The sequence below is a fragment of the Periplaneta americana genome, chromosome 7 (genome assembly GCF_040183065.1).
Source record: "Periplaneta americana isolate PAMFEO1 chromosome 7, P.americana_PAMFEO1_priV1, whole genome shotgun sequence".
NCBI lineage: Eukaryota > Metazoa > Arthropoda > Insecta > Blattodea > Blattidae > Periplaneta > Periplaneta americana.
The window spans coordinates 148,177,617-148,192,752 of record NC_091123.1 but is presented as its reverse complement, the minus strand read 5'-3'; the positions used below and the strand labels follow the sequence as shown (position 1 = coordinate 148,192,752).

At 33.6% G+C, this 15,136-nt stretch overlaps 1 protein-coding gene across 1 annotated transcript in view; it reads right to left on the bottom strand.

Moving 5' to 3' along the window:
• Positions 1-15,136, bottom strand: part of LOC138703570 (acyl-coenzyme A thioesterase 9, mitochondrial-like) — a 36,131-nt gene that overhangs the window by 11,448 nt on the left and 9,547 nt on the right. Inside the window, exons 7-10 of the mRNA XM_069831546.1 lie at positions 12,081-12,303; positions 8,843-9,045; positions 8,253-8,338; positions 1,914-2,001 (exon numbers count right to left, since the gene is read on the bottom strand). Coding sequence (XP_069687647.1) covers positions 1,914-2,001; positions 8,253-8,338; positions 8,843-9,045; positions 12,081-12,303 — 600 coding nt within the window. The remainder of the gene's footprint in view (positions 1-1,913; positions 2,002-8,252; positions 8,339-8,842; positions 9,046-12,080; positions 12,304-15,136) is intronic.

Sequence of the window (15,136 nt, the reverse complement as noted above, 5' to 3'; positions counted from 1 at the left end):
CTCGAAGTAACACATGATTCACTGCCTACCACCTCGTACAAAGACATATATGTACAACATCACACATTGCATTTCTGCAATACGTTATGGCAGTGCCCTTGAACATAAATAGAGCCATTTTCCCTTCTACCACCAACTCGTCTCGATAGCCGAGAGGTCTAAAGAGTGACCAAAAAGCGTGCGTGCGTTTCTGTTTTGTTAGGAAGATCGACGAATCGAATCCTACCCTCTGCAAATTCATAAGAAAAAAAAATGGAGAGACATGGAGCAAGGAAGAGAGAAGGAGAGGCTGGAGAGAGAGAGAGAGAGAGAGAGAGAGAGAGAGAGAGAGAGAGAGACAGGACAAAGTTCCTCTTTTGCTTCATAGATGCTGCAGTGACTCTTTTTGTTCCACTTTTCTCCACTAGATGTCACCCCACCATAAACCCCTATTTCCACTCTTTCCTGTTAGAGTGTCTGGTAAGCTTGTAGGGGAAAAGTGGAAGGGGACATGGGCGGAGCTTTGCGTTCGCAATATTGCGATTTGCCCTTCTAAATTTCTCTTGCGAAAATTTTACTAAATAGATTTAACTCATCTTTCCCATATAGTCTTCAAATGGTACTTCAGGTATTATTAAATGTCGTTCAGTTATACATTTTTCTCACTTATGCGGTTTTTCTTTAGACTCCAATAAAATAAGAGCAAATGAAGTTTTACTGTAATTGTGGGATCCTATGGAAGACTGTAGATGTGTATTAGGTCTGCAAAGTTTTCAGAGAACAATCTGAAATCTCACTTCAAAATCAGTAAGCATATGGACACATCAGACTACAGCATGTAAAACCCAACAAAAGTATAACATCTATGGAAAATACAGCCACCCAACAACAAAAATCTAAACCTTAATCATCTAAGAACAAACAAATCCATTGCGTGACAGCCAGTGGAGGACCAAGGTCTGCCAGCCAACTGGTGGCCTCACTTTTACATGCCTCAGCAGAGTGAAAGATTATCCAACCAGTATAGGGGTAATGTGTAGTTAATATGACGAACTTTCCAGCCATTATAACTTGCAAAACCATATTTCAATGCTCAATGTAGTTCCCCAGATTCACATAAAGTTTTGCACTTTTTTTAAAAACACAAAATAAAAAATCGGATTTTTTATCCCTAATCACTACCCGGTCCTCTTAAAATCAGTTGTAATTTTTACCTGCCTCTCATAATATTCTTCAGCAAGAAATCAAATGTTTTCCTTCTCATTCTAAAATATTAAAAAATTTACCACTATAAAGAGATCTATATATAGAGATTAATTAGCAACCAAACATGCATTGATAAAAAACCCCAAACCTTCTGAACCATAATGGTCCCTATATGAAACCAAACTGCAGAAATGTACAGAAGATACAGCTGTTTCAAAATGGGAACTTACTTTTGAATAACCCTATATATAAGTCAACATGGATTAAGGCAAATAAGGGAAAAGAACCAAAGGAGAAAAATTCGATCCAGTGCAGTGGGTTGAACTTCGGCATAGCTCAATGGTTAGAGCGTCCAGTGCGTAGAACTGGGAGACTCAGGTTCAATCTTTGGCACCAGAGTGAATTTTTCTCCATTATAAAGAGAGTTTTACAATATAAATTATAAAACTTGCTAGATATGCCTGAATCACATTAAATCATATTAACAATTTAATTCAATGAAATAGTTAGAGCCCTTGTACCAAATTTTTGCTCAAAAGCAACTTTCTTCGGAGTTTTGATAATGAAATCATTGCATCACTGGAAACAGACTAACTGGTGGAAACATGAGAGATGCAGTAAGTACACAGCATCACTTACTTTGTCACTCACATAGCATATAATACATGGCCTTATATGACACACCTAATTAAAGTAACAGATCTTACTTTCAAAAACCAACAACTCACATGTGCGTGCATGTTGATGACGGAACCTACATTAACTGGCTTCTGAAAATGGATGTCACTTATGTGCAGGAGCTCAGGACGATACTTACTAAAACAGAATGAAACATTTCATTAGGAAGTAATAAAATTATTTCATACATTAGCCTATATTATATACCCATGAAATGTGTTGTTTGCTATTGCTCTTGGTTTTGGATGTCCTCCATTTGCTGTCTAGCATCCCAATAATATTTCTCTAACTGAGAATTTTCATCTGCATCAATTTTTGTGACACTTGAGGAGACTGTCCTTATTCATTACATATTGGTTCTACATAATGGACAGTATAGTGATGAGTAGAGAGACATTCTGTAGAGATTAGCTGGCACACAATAGTAAGTAAGTACACTCTGCTGTGCAGAGACGGAACAGAGACACTGATGCTGTCTTCAGGAAATCTACGCATATACTTGTGCAGAACGTTCTCTCACAGGTCAATTCTCATTATGCAATAAATTATAACTGTTCGCATGCTTTACATAATATACCTAAAAATGAGCAGAACATTCTCTCACAGGTTAGTTCTCAATACGCAATAAATTATAATTGTTTGCATGCTTTACATAATATACCTAAAAATGAGCAGAACATTCTCTCACAGGTTAGTTCTCAATACGCAATAAATTATAATTGTTTGCATGCTTTACATAATATACCTAAAAATGAGCAGAACATTCTCTCACAGGTTAGTTCTCAATACGCAATAAATTATAATTGTTTGCATGCTTTACATAATATACCTAAAAATTAGCAGAACATTCTCTCACAGGTTAGTTCTCAATACGCAATAAATTATAATTGTTTGCATGCTTTACATAATATACCTAAAAATGAGCAGAACATTCTCTCACAGGTTAGTTCTCAATACGCAATAAATTATAATTGCTTGCACGTTTTACATACTATACCTAAAAATGAGCAGGACGTTCTCTCACAGGTTAGTACTCATTATGCAATAAATTATAACTGTTCGCATGCTTTACATAATATACCTAAAAATGAGCAGAACATTCTCTCACAGGTTAGTTCTCAATACGCAATAAATTATAATTGTTTGCATGCTTTACATAATATACCTAAAAATGAGCAGAACATTCTCTCACAGGTTAGTTCTCAATACGCAATAAATTATAATTGTTTGCATGCTTTACATAATATACCTAAAAATGAGCAGAACATTCTCTCACAGGTTAGTTCTCAATACGCAATAAATTATAATTGCTTGCACGTTTTACATACTATACCTAAAAATGAGCAGGACGTTCTCTCACAGGTTAGTTCTCATTATGCAATAAATTATAACTGTTCGCATGCTTTACATAATATACCTAAAAATGAGCAGAACATTCTCTCACAGGTTAGTTCACAATACGCAATAAATTATAATTGTTTGCATGCTTTACATAATATACCTAAAAATGAGCAGAACATTCTCTCACAGGTTAGTTCTCAATACGCAATAAATTATAATTGTTTGCATGCTTTACATAATATACCTAAAAATGAGCAGGATATTCTCTCACAGGTTAGTTCTCAATACGCAATAAATTATAATTGTTTGCATGCTTTACATAATATACCTAAAAATGAGCAGGACGTTCTCTCACAGGTTAGTTCTCAATACGCAATAAATTATAATTGTTTGCATGCTTTACATAATATACCTAAAAATGAGCAGAACATTCTCTCACAGGTTAGTTCTCAATACGCAATAAATTATGATTGTTTGCATGCTTTACATAATATACCTAAAAATGAGCAGAACATTCTCTCACAGGTTAGTTCTCAATACGCAATAAATTATGATTGTTTGCATGCTTTACATAATATACCTAAAAATGAGCAGAACATTCTCTCACAGGTTAGTTCTCAATACGCAATAAATTATGATTGTTTGCATGCTTTACATAATATACCTAAAAATGAGCAGAACATTCTTACACAGGTTAGTTCTCAATACGCAATAAATTATAATTGTTTGCATGCTTTACATAATATACCTAAAAATGAGCAGAACATTCTCTCACAGGTTAGTTCTCAATACGCAATAAATTATAATTGTTTGCATGCTTTACATAATATAACTAAAAATGAGCAGAACATTCTCTCACAGGTTAGTTCTCAATACGCAATAAATTATAATTGTTTGCATGCTTTACATAATATACCTAAAAATGAGCAGAACATTCTCTCACAGGTTAGTTCTCAATACGCAATAAATTATAATTGTTTGCATGCTTTACATAATATACCTAAAAATGAGCAGAACATTCTCTCACAGGTTAGTTCTCAATACGCAATAAATTATAATTGTTTGCATGCTTTACATAATATACCTAAAAATGAGCAGAACATTCTCTCACAGGTTAGTTCTCAATACGCAATAAATTATAATTGTTTGCATGCTTTACATAATATACCTAAAAATGAGCAGAACATTCTCTCACAGGTTAGTTCTCAATACGCAATAAATTATAATTGCTTGCACGTTTTACATATTATACCTAAAAATGAGCAGGACGTTCTCTCACAGGTTAGTTCTCATTATGCAATAAATTATAACTGTTTGCATGCTTTACATAATATACCTAAAAATGAGCAGGACGTTCTCTCACAGGTTAGTTCTCAATACGCAATAAATTATAATTGTTTGCATGCTTTACATAATATACCTAAAAATGAGCAGGACGTTCTCTCACAGGTTAGTTCTCAATACGCAATAAATTATAATTGTTTGCATGCTTTACATAATATACCTAAAAATGAGCAGGACGTTCTCTCACAGGTTAGTTCTCAATACGCAATAAATTATAATTGCTTGCACGTTTTACATACTATACCTAAAAATGAGCAGGACGTTCTCTCACAGGTTAGTTCTCATTATGCAATAAATTATAACTGTTTGCATGCTTTACATAATATACCTAAAAATGAGCAGAACATTCTCTCACAGGTTAGTTAACAATACGCAATAAATTATAATTGCTTGCACGTTTTACATACTATACCTAAAAATGAGCAGGACGTTCTCTCACAGGTTAGTTCTCATTATGCAATAAATTATAACTGTTCGCATGCTTTACATAATATACCTAAAAATGAGCAGAACATTCTCTCACAGGTTAGTTCTCAATACGCAATAAATTATAATTGTTTGCATGCTTTACATAATATACCTAAAAATGAGCAGAACATTCTCTCACAGGTTAGTTCTCAATACGCAATAAATTATAATTGTTTGCATGCTTTACATAATATACCTAAAAATGAGCAGAACATTCTCTCACAGGTTAGTTCTCAATACGCAATAAATTATAATTGCTTGCACGTTTTACATACTATACCTAAAAATGAGCAGGACGTTCTCTCACAGGTTAGTTCTCATTATGCAATAAATTATAACTGTTCCCATGCTTTACATAATATACCTAAAAATGAGCAGAACATTCTCTCACAGGTTAGTTCACAATACGCAATAAATTATAATTGTTTGCATGCTTTACATAATATACCTAAAAATGAGCAGAACATTCTCTCACAGGTTAGTTCTCAATACGCAATAAATTATAATTGTTTGCATGCTTTACATAATATACCTAAAAATGAGCAGGATATTCTCTCACAGGTTAGTTCTCAATACGCAATAAATTATAATTGTTTGCATGCTTTACATAATATACCTAAAAATGAGCAGGACATTCTCTCACAGGTTAGTTCTCAATACGCAATAAATTATAATTGTTTGCATGCTTTACATAATATACCTAAAAATGAGCAGAACATTCTCTCACAGGTTAGTTCTCAATACGCAATAAATTATGATTGTTTGCATGCTTTACATAATATACCTAAAAATGAGCAGAACATTCTCTCACAGGTTAGTTCTCAATACGCAATAAATTATGATTGTTTGCATGCTTTACATAATATACCTAAAAATGAGCAGAACATTCTCTCACAGGTTAGTTCTCAATACGCAATAAATTATAATTGTTTGCATGCTTTACATAATATACCTAAAAATGAGCAGAACATTCTCTCACAGGTTAGTTCTCAATACGCAATATATTATAATTGTTTGCATGCTTTACATAATATACCTAAAAATGAGCAGAACATTCTCTCACAGGTTAGTTCTCAATACGCAATAAATTATGATTGTTTGCATGCTTTACATAATATACCTAAAAATGAGCAGAACATTCTCTCACAGGTTAGTTCTCAATACGCAATAAATTATAATTGTTTGCATGCTTTACATAATATACCTAAAAATGAGCAGAACATTCTCTCACAGGTTAGTTCTCAATACGCAATAAATTATAATTGTTTGCATGCTTTACTTAATATACCTAAAAATGAGCAGAACATTCTCTCACAGGTTAGTTCTCAATACGCAATAAATTATAATTGTTTGCATGCTTTACATAATATACCTAAAAATGAGCAGAACATTCTCTCACAGGTTAGTTCTCAATACGCAATAAATTATAATTGCTTGCACGTTTTACATACTATACCTAAAAATGAGCAGGACGTTCTCTCACAGGTTAGTTCTCATTATGCAATAAATTATAACTGTTTGCATGCTTTACATAATATACCTAAAAATGAGCAGAACATTCTCTCACAGGTTAGTTCTCAATACGCAATAAATTATAATTGTTTGCATGCTTTACATAATATACCTAAAAATGAGCAGGACGTTCTCTCACAGGTTAGTTCTCAATACGCAATAAATTATAATTGTTTGCATGCTTTACATAATATACCTAAAAATGAGCAGGACGTTCTCTCACAGGTTAGTTCTCAATACACAATAAATTATAATTGTTTGCATGCTTTACATAATATACCTAAAAATGAGCAGAACATTCTCTCACAGGTTAGTTCTCAATACGCAATAAATTATAATTGTTTGCATGTTTTACATAATATACCTAAAAATGAGCAGAACGTTCTCTCACAGGTGAGCTCTCATTACGCAATAAATTATAATTGCTTGCATGCTTTATATAATATACATAGAAATGAGCAGAATATTACGGAGCGAAAATCCGAGAGCCAGGTGCACCATGCTGCATCAGCTCCTTTGCTCCATTGGCTGAAACATGATCTGACTGCTCTATACATGGGTTATTCGAACATTAGTAGCAACAGTTTAATTAAGAAAAAGATTACTTATTTATTTGCAAATGACATACTGACAGTTCTTAAAAGTAATCTACTCCAGTATTACATATTCCTCGTCATATCTTTTGCAGGTGGCGGTTTTCATCCTCATCCACAGTGTCATTTTGTTCTGAGTCTCAAAATGACTGCTCTACAGCTGTTATAATGGCCTGTCTATTTCTAAAGCATATCCTCTCAACAGTTCATTCACCTTGGGGAAAAGGTCGTATTTGCAGGGACTGATATCTGGAGAATACAGAGAATGCTCCAGAATTACCCAGTTCCACCTGTTAAGTAAATTAACCACTTGGGCAGCTATGTAACAATAAGCACCATTGGAAGCACAATGGGATGGGTATTGAAGAGATTTCAGCACTTCCGGCACACTGCTAGTCATAAATATTGTCCAAAAAGTGACTGTAATAATATGCAGCATTCACGAGCATTCCAATTGGAACAGAATGAGTGATCAAAACACTGTCATAATCATTAACAACAAGACATAATTTTGAGTGGGTCCTGCTCTTATCTACATTTTTTTGACCTTAGGACGTTGCAGATAAGTGTTATTACAACCACTGTATTATAGAATATAAATGAGATTATTATCTCATAACTTACAGATAAGCCATATCAGGCACCACTCCATCTCATACGACCAGCTTACATTTGGTCACTGCTAAGAGAGCTGAATACCAGCAGTGTTGCCACTAATTTTCGAATGACCTACGTAGACTTATGCTGTGATTACATTCTTTATTTTAAATGTTAATCAAGGACAAAATGCTCAATGATGCATGACACCGCACACTTCAGTATTCTTAACTCCTCCTGTAGTTTCTCAACTATAACAAATAATTGTTAGAAACTACTGCTTCATGAAAGGGCTTGTCTTTACATTACTTGTAAGTACACCTGAATCTATCTCCATAGTTAAGCTAGGAGACGTGTATGGTTCCAATGATTTGGTTCACTGCACTTCGAATGATAACAAAAGCAGATTCAAACTTTAAAACATTACTTTTGCAGAAATATTAACAGCATTAGAAATAAGCCAAAGCAAATCTCTTCTCAAAAACAAGTCACCCTTACATCCCCGCACTAAAAACTAAACTGAAGAACCATTACCTGTACATGCCTGCCGACATCCATGCAAGTTCCAGAGCATTCCTCATGAGGAAGCCACCAAAGATCTTGTCGTGCATATTACGTTCCTAAATGTGTAATAAAACATTACAGAAAAATATAGCAAAAAGATGTCAGGCTATTCTCAAACTACCTCCACAATGCTGCAATATGTCACCAAATTGGGATACAAAGCAACCAGAAAGAACAAAATTTAGATTAAAATATGTACAACAATCTAACAAGACAGAAATAAATATATATAGTACAGAAAGCTCTTCAACAAAATAATACATTAAATAACTATTGCTGATAGTGTAAGCAAAACACTGGGTGTATGAATTTAATTACTGATACTATTCACACTTTCTACACGATGACTTGATAGCACTAACTTATGCACTAACAACATTTCTAAGTAATGTTGATATTAATGACAACAGTGCATGCAACACTATTTAAGACCATACATAAATTTTACTTTGGCACTTAAAATTCCTAAATGTTATTGCACAGCAAATGATAACGAACTTCAACACATCACTGACATACAAAAGTGATGCAGCTAATAAGAATGTAGGTATACTTCCTACCTCAGGGTGACCATACACAATGCTGTTGTATACGTGATCGTCCATCCATTCACTGTCAGGGGGCAGTGTTCGCCTATGAATTGTGGGATCTCTTTTATCTACAGTTTTCAGGAAAAGATCATGGATCACCTGTTGTTCTTCTGAATTTGGCACCACCTTGAGTAATGATGCCTGCTGACGCAGAATCCTGTTCTTTCTCCTATCTAAAATAATAATAATAATAATAATAATAATAATAATAATAATAATAATAATAATCATGATGATGATAATGATAATAATAATAATAATAATAATAATAATAATAATAATAAAAATAAAAATAATAATAATAATAATAATAATAATAATAATAATAATAATAATAATAATAATAATAATAATAATAATAATTAGAGTCTAGTTCGCAATGTCCTCAATGCTTGGGAGTCTTGAGAGTGATCGATACTTTTGAGAAAATGACTCTCTTCAATTCGCACAAGAAATAAATCTATACTAATAATAAATCTGTAGCCGAAATTTTTCTGGTAATTTTCGATTTTCCAAAAATAATTGGTCCTAACATATATAATTAACCACCCTGAAACCGAAAATCGCTTTTTTGAAATTTTTGTTTGTATGTCTGTCTGTATGTTTGTTACCTTTTCACGCGATAATGGCTGAACCGATTTCGATGAAAATTGGAATATAAATTAAGTTCGTTGTAACTTAGATTATAGGCTATATGGCATTCAAAATACGTTATTTAAAAGGGGGGTTATAAGGAGGCCTGAATTAAATAAATCGAAATATCTCGCTTATTATTGATTTTTGTGAAATATGTTACATAACAAAAGTTTCTTTAAAAATGATTTCCGATAAGTTTTGTTCTCTGAAAAATTTTGATAGGACTGATATTTAATGAGATAAATGAGTTTTAAAATTAAAATAACTGTCATCTAAGGCGGTGTATTGAAATAAAAAACAAATGACTTCGTCTATAAGGGGCCTTGGACACAACAATCGAAAGCTATGAAACATAGCCTACAGACAATGTTTCTGTGTTTGTATGAAGTAATATCAGAAGCTAAAGTAACAGATTTGTATAATTAATTATTATTTCATCATTGGAAAGTGTAGTTTCTCTGGATGGACATAATGCTATAATGTTATTACAGTAACTTGTGAGTGAATTGAGGACAGGTAAGATTAAAATAGCTTCTTATGCACAGAAAACTTGATAGGTTATTCTGTATATTCATTTCCTGTATTTCTTATAATAATGTTTATGAACATATTCATTTTTATCTCAGAGAATTAACGAACAACGAGAGTGTATTGATTTAGTATGCAGTAATAGTATGCTTAGCAATCCATTATTTTATAATTCAAATTTTAACTATGCTCAATTGAATCGTGTTAAAATACATAAAATACATATGCAATAAATGCAATGCAAAAAAATTGGGTAATGAGCCAAGCAGATTATGTTGTGCTGTTGTAAAAGTTGTTCCTCCTGAGATTCAAGAGCTCCCACAACAAATTAAAAACTTTCTAATTCGAGTACATCCATTATCAACACACTTTTTCATAATATAATATAATATAAACATAATAATAAATCTGTAGCCAAAATTTTTCTGTTAATTTTCGCTTTTCCAAAAATAATTGGTAATAACAGTTAAGAAACATGTTAAAGGAATTGTCATTGCACCAAATGAGTGGTCTCTGGATCAAAATGATCGCATTTTAATATTTTAAAAACAATTTAAATTAAGTAACATATTAAACGATTTATCCTTCTATCAAACACGAATGTTCCCTGGATCAAATGTCCTATTTTAATTATGTAATTACTTTATATTTATTTCTAACGGGTGCAGCGGAGCGCACGGGTACAGCTAGTTAAAAATAAAACTGTTGGGACAGATTTCGAGTTTGCCACTATTTGCTTTTCATTTCAAATAAAGACTTATCAAATTTTACTAAAAATTAATGTATTTCATGTGTATCATTTTCTGATAAATCGACAAGATAGGTATTGAATATGAACAAAATTGGAAAAATCTCTTATGAGAAATTGCTGTACACAGATGGGTAGACGGACCGGCAACATGCTCAAACTACTTTTTCGATTATGGAAATCTATTATTTCCACAAAATTTCGAAATCGATTTTTTGTAGCGCCAAAATAGTTGTCAAACTAAATTCATACATATTAAAAGTATTTATTTCAGTCACTGATTTCACAGCATATGTTTAAGGTGTTAAACCTTTGCATTACACGTTTAAAAGATGTATGAACGTTTTCGTTGGACTACGCCATCATCAGATACGACGTACATTTCAGCAATATCAATAATCTCTACATAATCTCTACACATACAAAACATATTTAGTGGCATGCAAGATAAAACATACTAAAAACCAACACACTGATATTCTTGTATGACTGCCCTTATTGTCAATTAATTAAAATACACGTGTAAGTTGCAAAATATATATGTTTGCAAGTCTTCACACATGGAATAACGAAGTAACATGATGTAAAAGGAATAAAAAATAAAATATAAAACTAAGGTAATTATATATTATGAATGTGAAGAGTTGCAAATTACAGTATTTAATTACATTTATGTTATTCATATTTCTATTTCCCAATAATGCACATATTTCAACCATTCAGAACGTGTGTATCATGGTGTGTGTCTCGTAATTTTTCTTGAATATTTTTCAAATTAATATGATTGTCTTATAAATGCCAATATATTATAAGTTGGGTTGTTTAATGTTAATTAGTAATGTATATTAATTTGACGATGATGCTGTTCATCCAATATGGCAATACATGGTCGATATCCAATACTGTAATCGTAATAAATTGTGTGATAAGGCGCAAGTCAGGTGTCAAAATTAATTAGTGTGGACATGCCTTCTTTAGATGTTGGTTGTGTGAGGACTGTGTACTGCAAATGTTGGCGTAGTTCAACGAAAACGTTCATACATCTTTTAAACATGTAATGCAAAGGTTTAACACCTTAAACATATGCTGTGAAGTCAGTGACTGAAATAAATACTTTTAATATACAATACAGACTTCTCTGAAAACTATAAAAATGAATTGCAAAATAAATTCATACAGCTTAAATAATAAAATTAATTTAAAAGGAGCAAAATTTTACATGTGATTCAACACAACATATTTTTTTATGTTATAAATAGAGAAAATCTTTTAGGTGATAATTTAAAGAAATCTCACTTTCTCCACCATTAAAGATCTTCTTTTCTGATTCAGACACCGGCATGAGTCTGTTAACCACAGCAGGTCCATCATTATTTGAATTGCGAGCAGCTGTGAGGAAGAGTGCGCGAGTTATCTTCTCCCAGGTGCCATGCACATACTGCTCGGCCCACACCATCACCTCGATGGACGACTTGCCCACCCATGACACATGTCCAGAGAGGTGGATGTTAGCATCACTCTGCAAACAGGAAAGCACCATTGCACCAGGCTCTTTACACAACATTTATTAATTATCTGTATAATATTTATTAAACAAACAACTTTTTATCTTCACTGTGTTATTATCGAAACTATGTTGGTAATTTTACCTTAATAACTAGTTTCGACGTAATGTATCGTCATCTTCAGATTTCCTAGTGAGGTCTTGTGTTTCCATTTTCTTCTTGGTGTTTAGTGGGAATTTATGATCAGTAATATTTTATTGAATAGAGTGTGTTCTGAAATTCAGTTGAATGTTGGGGATGTGCTGTGCATGTTTTTCTGTATGTCTATAAATTTGTTTACTTAAGAAATACACAGATCATTAATGATGTATAAGTTAGAAAGTGTGTAATCAAGAACGAATATTCAACAAAATGTATGTTCAGTTTAGACACTTGAAAATAACAATCACAATAAAGCACAGAATATTTGATTAGGATGTGACACATGATAGATGTCTTACATGGAAAGCAACTTCCGCATTGATTAAAATCCGCTGATGTTTGACACTGTCAATTCTGCACTGCAATTCTAATTATATTTAAGGTTAATGCACACCACACACTACAGTATTTAGCGCTATAAAGCTGTATAAGTACTATACAGCAATGTTAATACAGCACATACGAAGCATACAGTGTTATAAGTGATAAAATGCAGCAATATAGTGTGTCTTGGTAGCTTGAACATACTGGGTGTTCAGTTCAAAGTGTGACATGGCTCGCTGTATGCAGTCATATGGCTAGTCGATGAGCCTAGAGAATTCAATCTTCCTACACTTCCGCAAAGGTGTATTACCTATGTGTCAGAGAAGTTGCATAGCAAGTACGGTGTTCATTCTAAATGATATGTATGGCAATGCCGGTAGTGGCAGGAATGTCAACTCTTTGGAAACATGTACTGAGGTGGTTTTTTTTTTTTATTATTGTCAGGATATGTGGAGAGGGTTAAGACGATTTCTTACGCATTTGTTGACATTAACTTGGACGGTCAACATGGACACGGAGCATTTGATTTGTGTTGTGAAATGTTGCTGTACGCAACCGATGATAACAAATACCCTGCGTACGACTTGGCCGTGCAAAACACAGTTCGACAGATACACAGCACACAGACCGTACAGACCGCCATCTGTTGCTACGACGTTCAAGTTATACCATACATGTTCTCAAGTTCAGATTGAACGCCTTGATTAATAGGCAACTTCTCTGACATAAAAGCTGAAACTCGCTTCAAATCGCTGACTCATAATAGTGACATCATGACACACTTTGAAATGAACACCCAGTATGCTTGGACGTATAGTACACCTCAACATGCACAGACATACATAACACTTTCCACCACCACCACTAATATCCCAGTCAATTGGTAAGCAAACTCGAACCATTAATACGCGGACTTTACAAATTTGCTATTAATATTACATTTGTGTTGTTTGTTTGAATTTATCGAAACTTTAATAGAAGCCGTAAAAATTCTTCCTTGCTTGTGGTTAATGAATGGTCATATTACAAAGATATGAATATGAAGAGCAGGAGATGGAAAGTAAAAGCAGAAACTATAGAAAAACTAGGTAAGTTCTCCAATATAATATTTTCACAGGGACTGCAAGCAATGTTTTAATGAATGCACTTCGTGATTAGGGCATTCCATAATAGCATCCTGTAGGTACACTGTTCTTGTGATGTAAGCAACTAAGAGAGTGTTGCTGATATTTTTTTATGTCAGATGGCATCCCATCAAAACACATGATTCAGTGTTTACTGAATCGCATATTAAACTTTCTTATTGAAGTCCTATAAGCAATGTAATGGATTCAACACTTATTGCAATTAAATCAATGTGATAGTGTTATGAGTTCATATTTCTTGCAATACACAACTTTCTTCATAGTTTTTTTTTATTGGGTTATTTTACGACGCTTTATCAACATCTAGGTTATTTAGCGTCTGAACGAAATGAAGGTGATAATGCCGGTGAAATGAGTCCGGGGTCCAGCACCGAAAGTTACCCAGCATTTGCTCGTATTGGGTTGAGGGAAAACCCCGGAAAAAACCTCAACCAGGTAACTTGCCCCAACCGAGATTCGAACCCGGGCCACCTGGTTTCGCAGCCAGACGCGCTGACCGTTACTCCACAGGTGTGGACTTCCTCATAGTTATAACCCAAACGGAAGATGATGATATGTGACTAGATTTTTAATTTCAGAATGAATTGTAGCTCTAACATGGGTTTAAATTATTTGATTGTCATCGTTTCAATGTTTGTGGAACGAATTAATAACGATAATTAAAGTACCATTCTACTATGTACAGTATTCAGAAAATGAAAAGCATAATTTTTTGTGCAACCTGCTCTTTAATATCTTACAGTAATTTATTTAGGGTACTGACTCACTTACACAATAGGAAATTCTGCAAAACTAGTAATTCAAGAGTCCCACGCCATAGTATAGTGGTCCGAGGCTTATGTCTGTACTCGCATTACAGAATGAGTGCTGGTTTGAGTCCTCATGGGGAAGGAATTTTCGGCCAGTGTATGGAACCAGTGCCCAACCAGCATCATGATGAATTTGGAGAGTTATCCTAGATAGCAAAATCCAGTTTCGAAAACCAACTATAACGGCTTGAGGGATCATGCTGACCACACATTGTCCCTGTAATGGTTGGATGATCGTTCATACCTTTATTTTGGTATGTGGAAGTGAGGCCAGAAGTCGTCTGGTCGGCCTTGGCCCTTCATGCACTGTCACGCCATGGATTACCTTACCTACACTACGTTACTAATTCAACAAAACGAAATAGTAT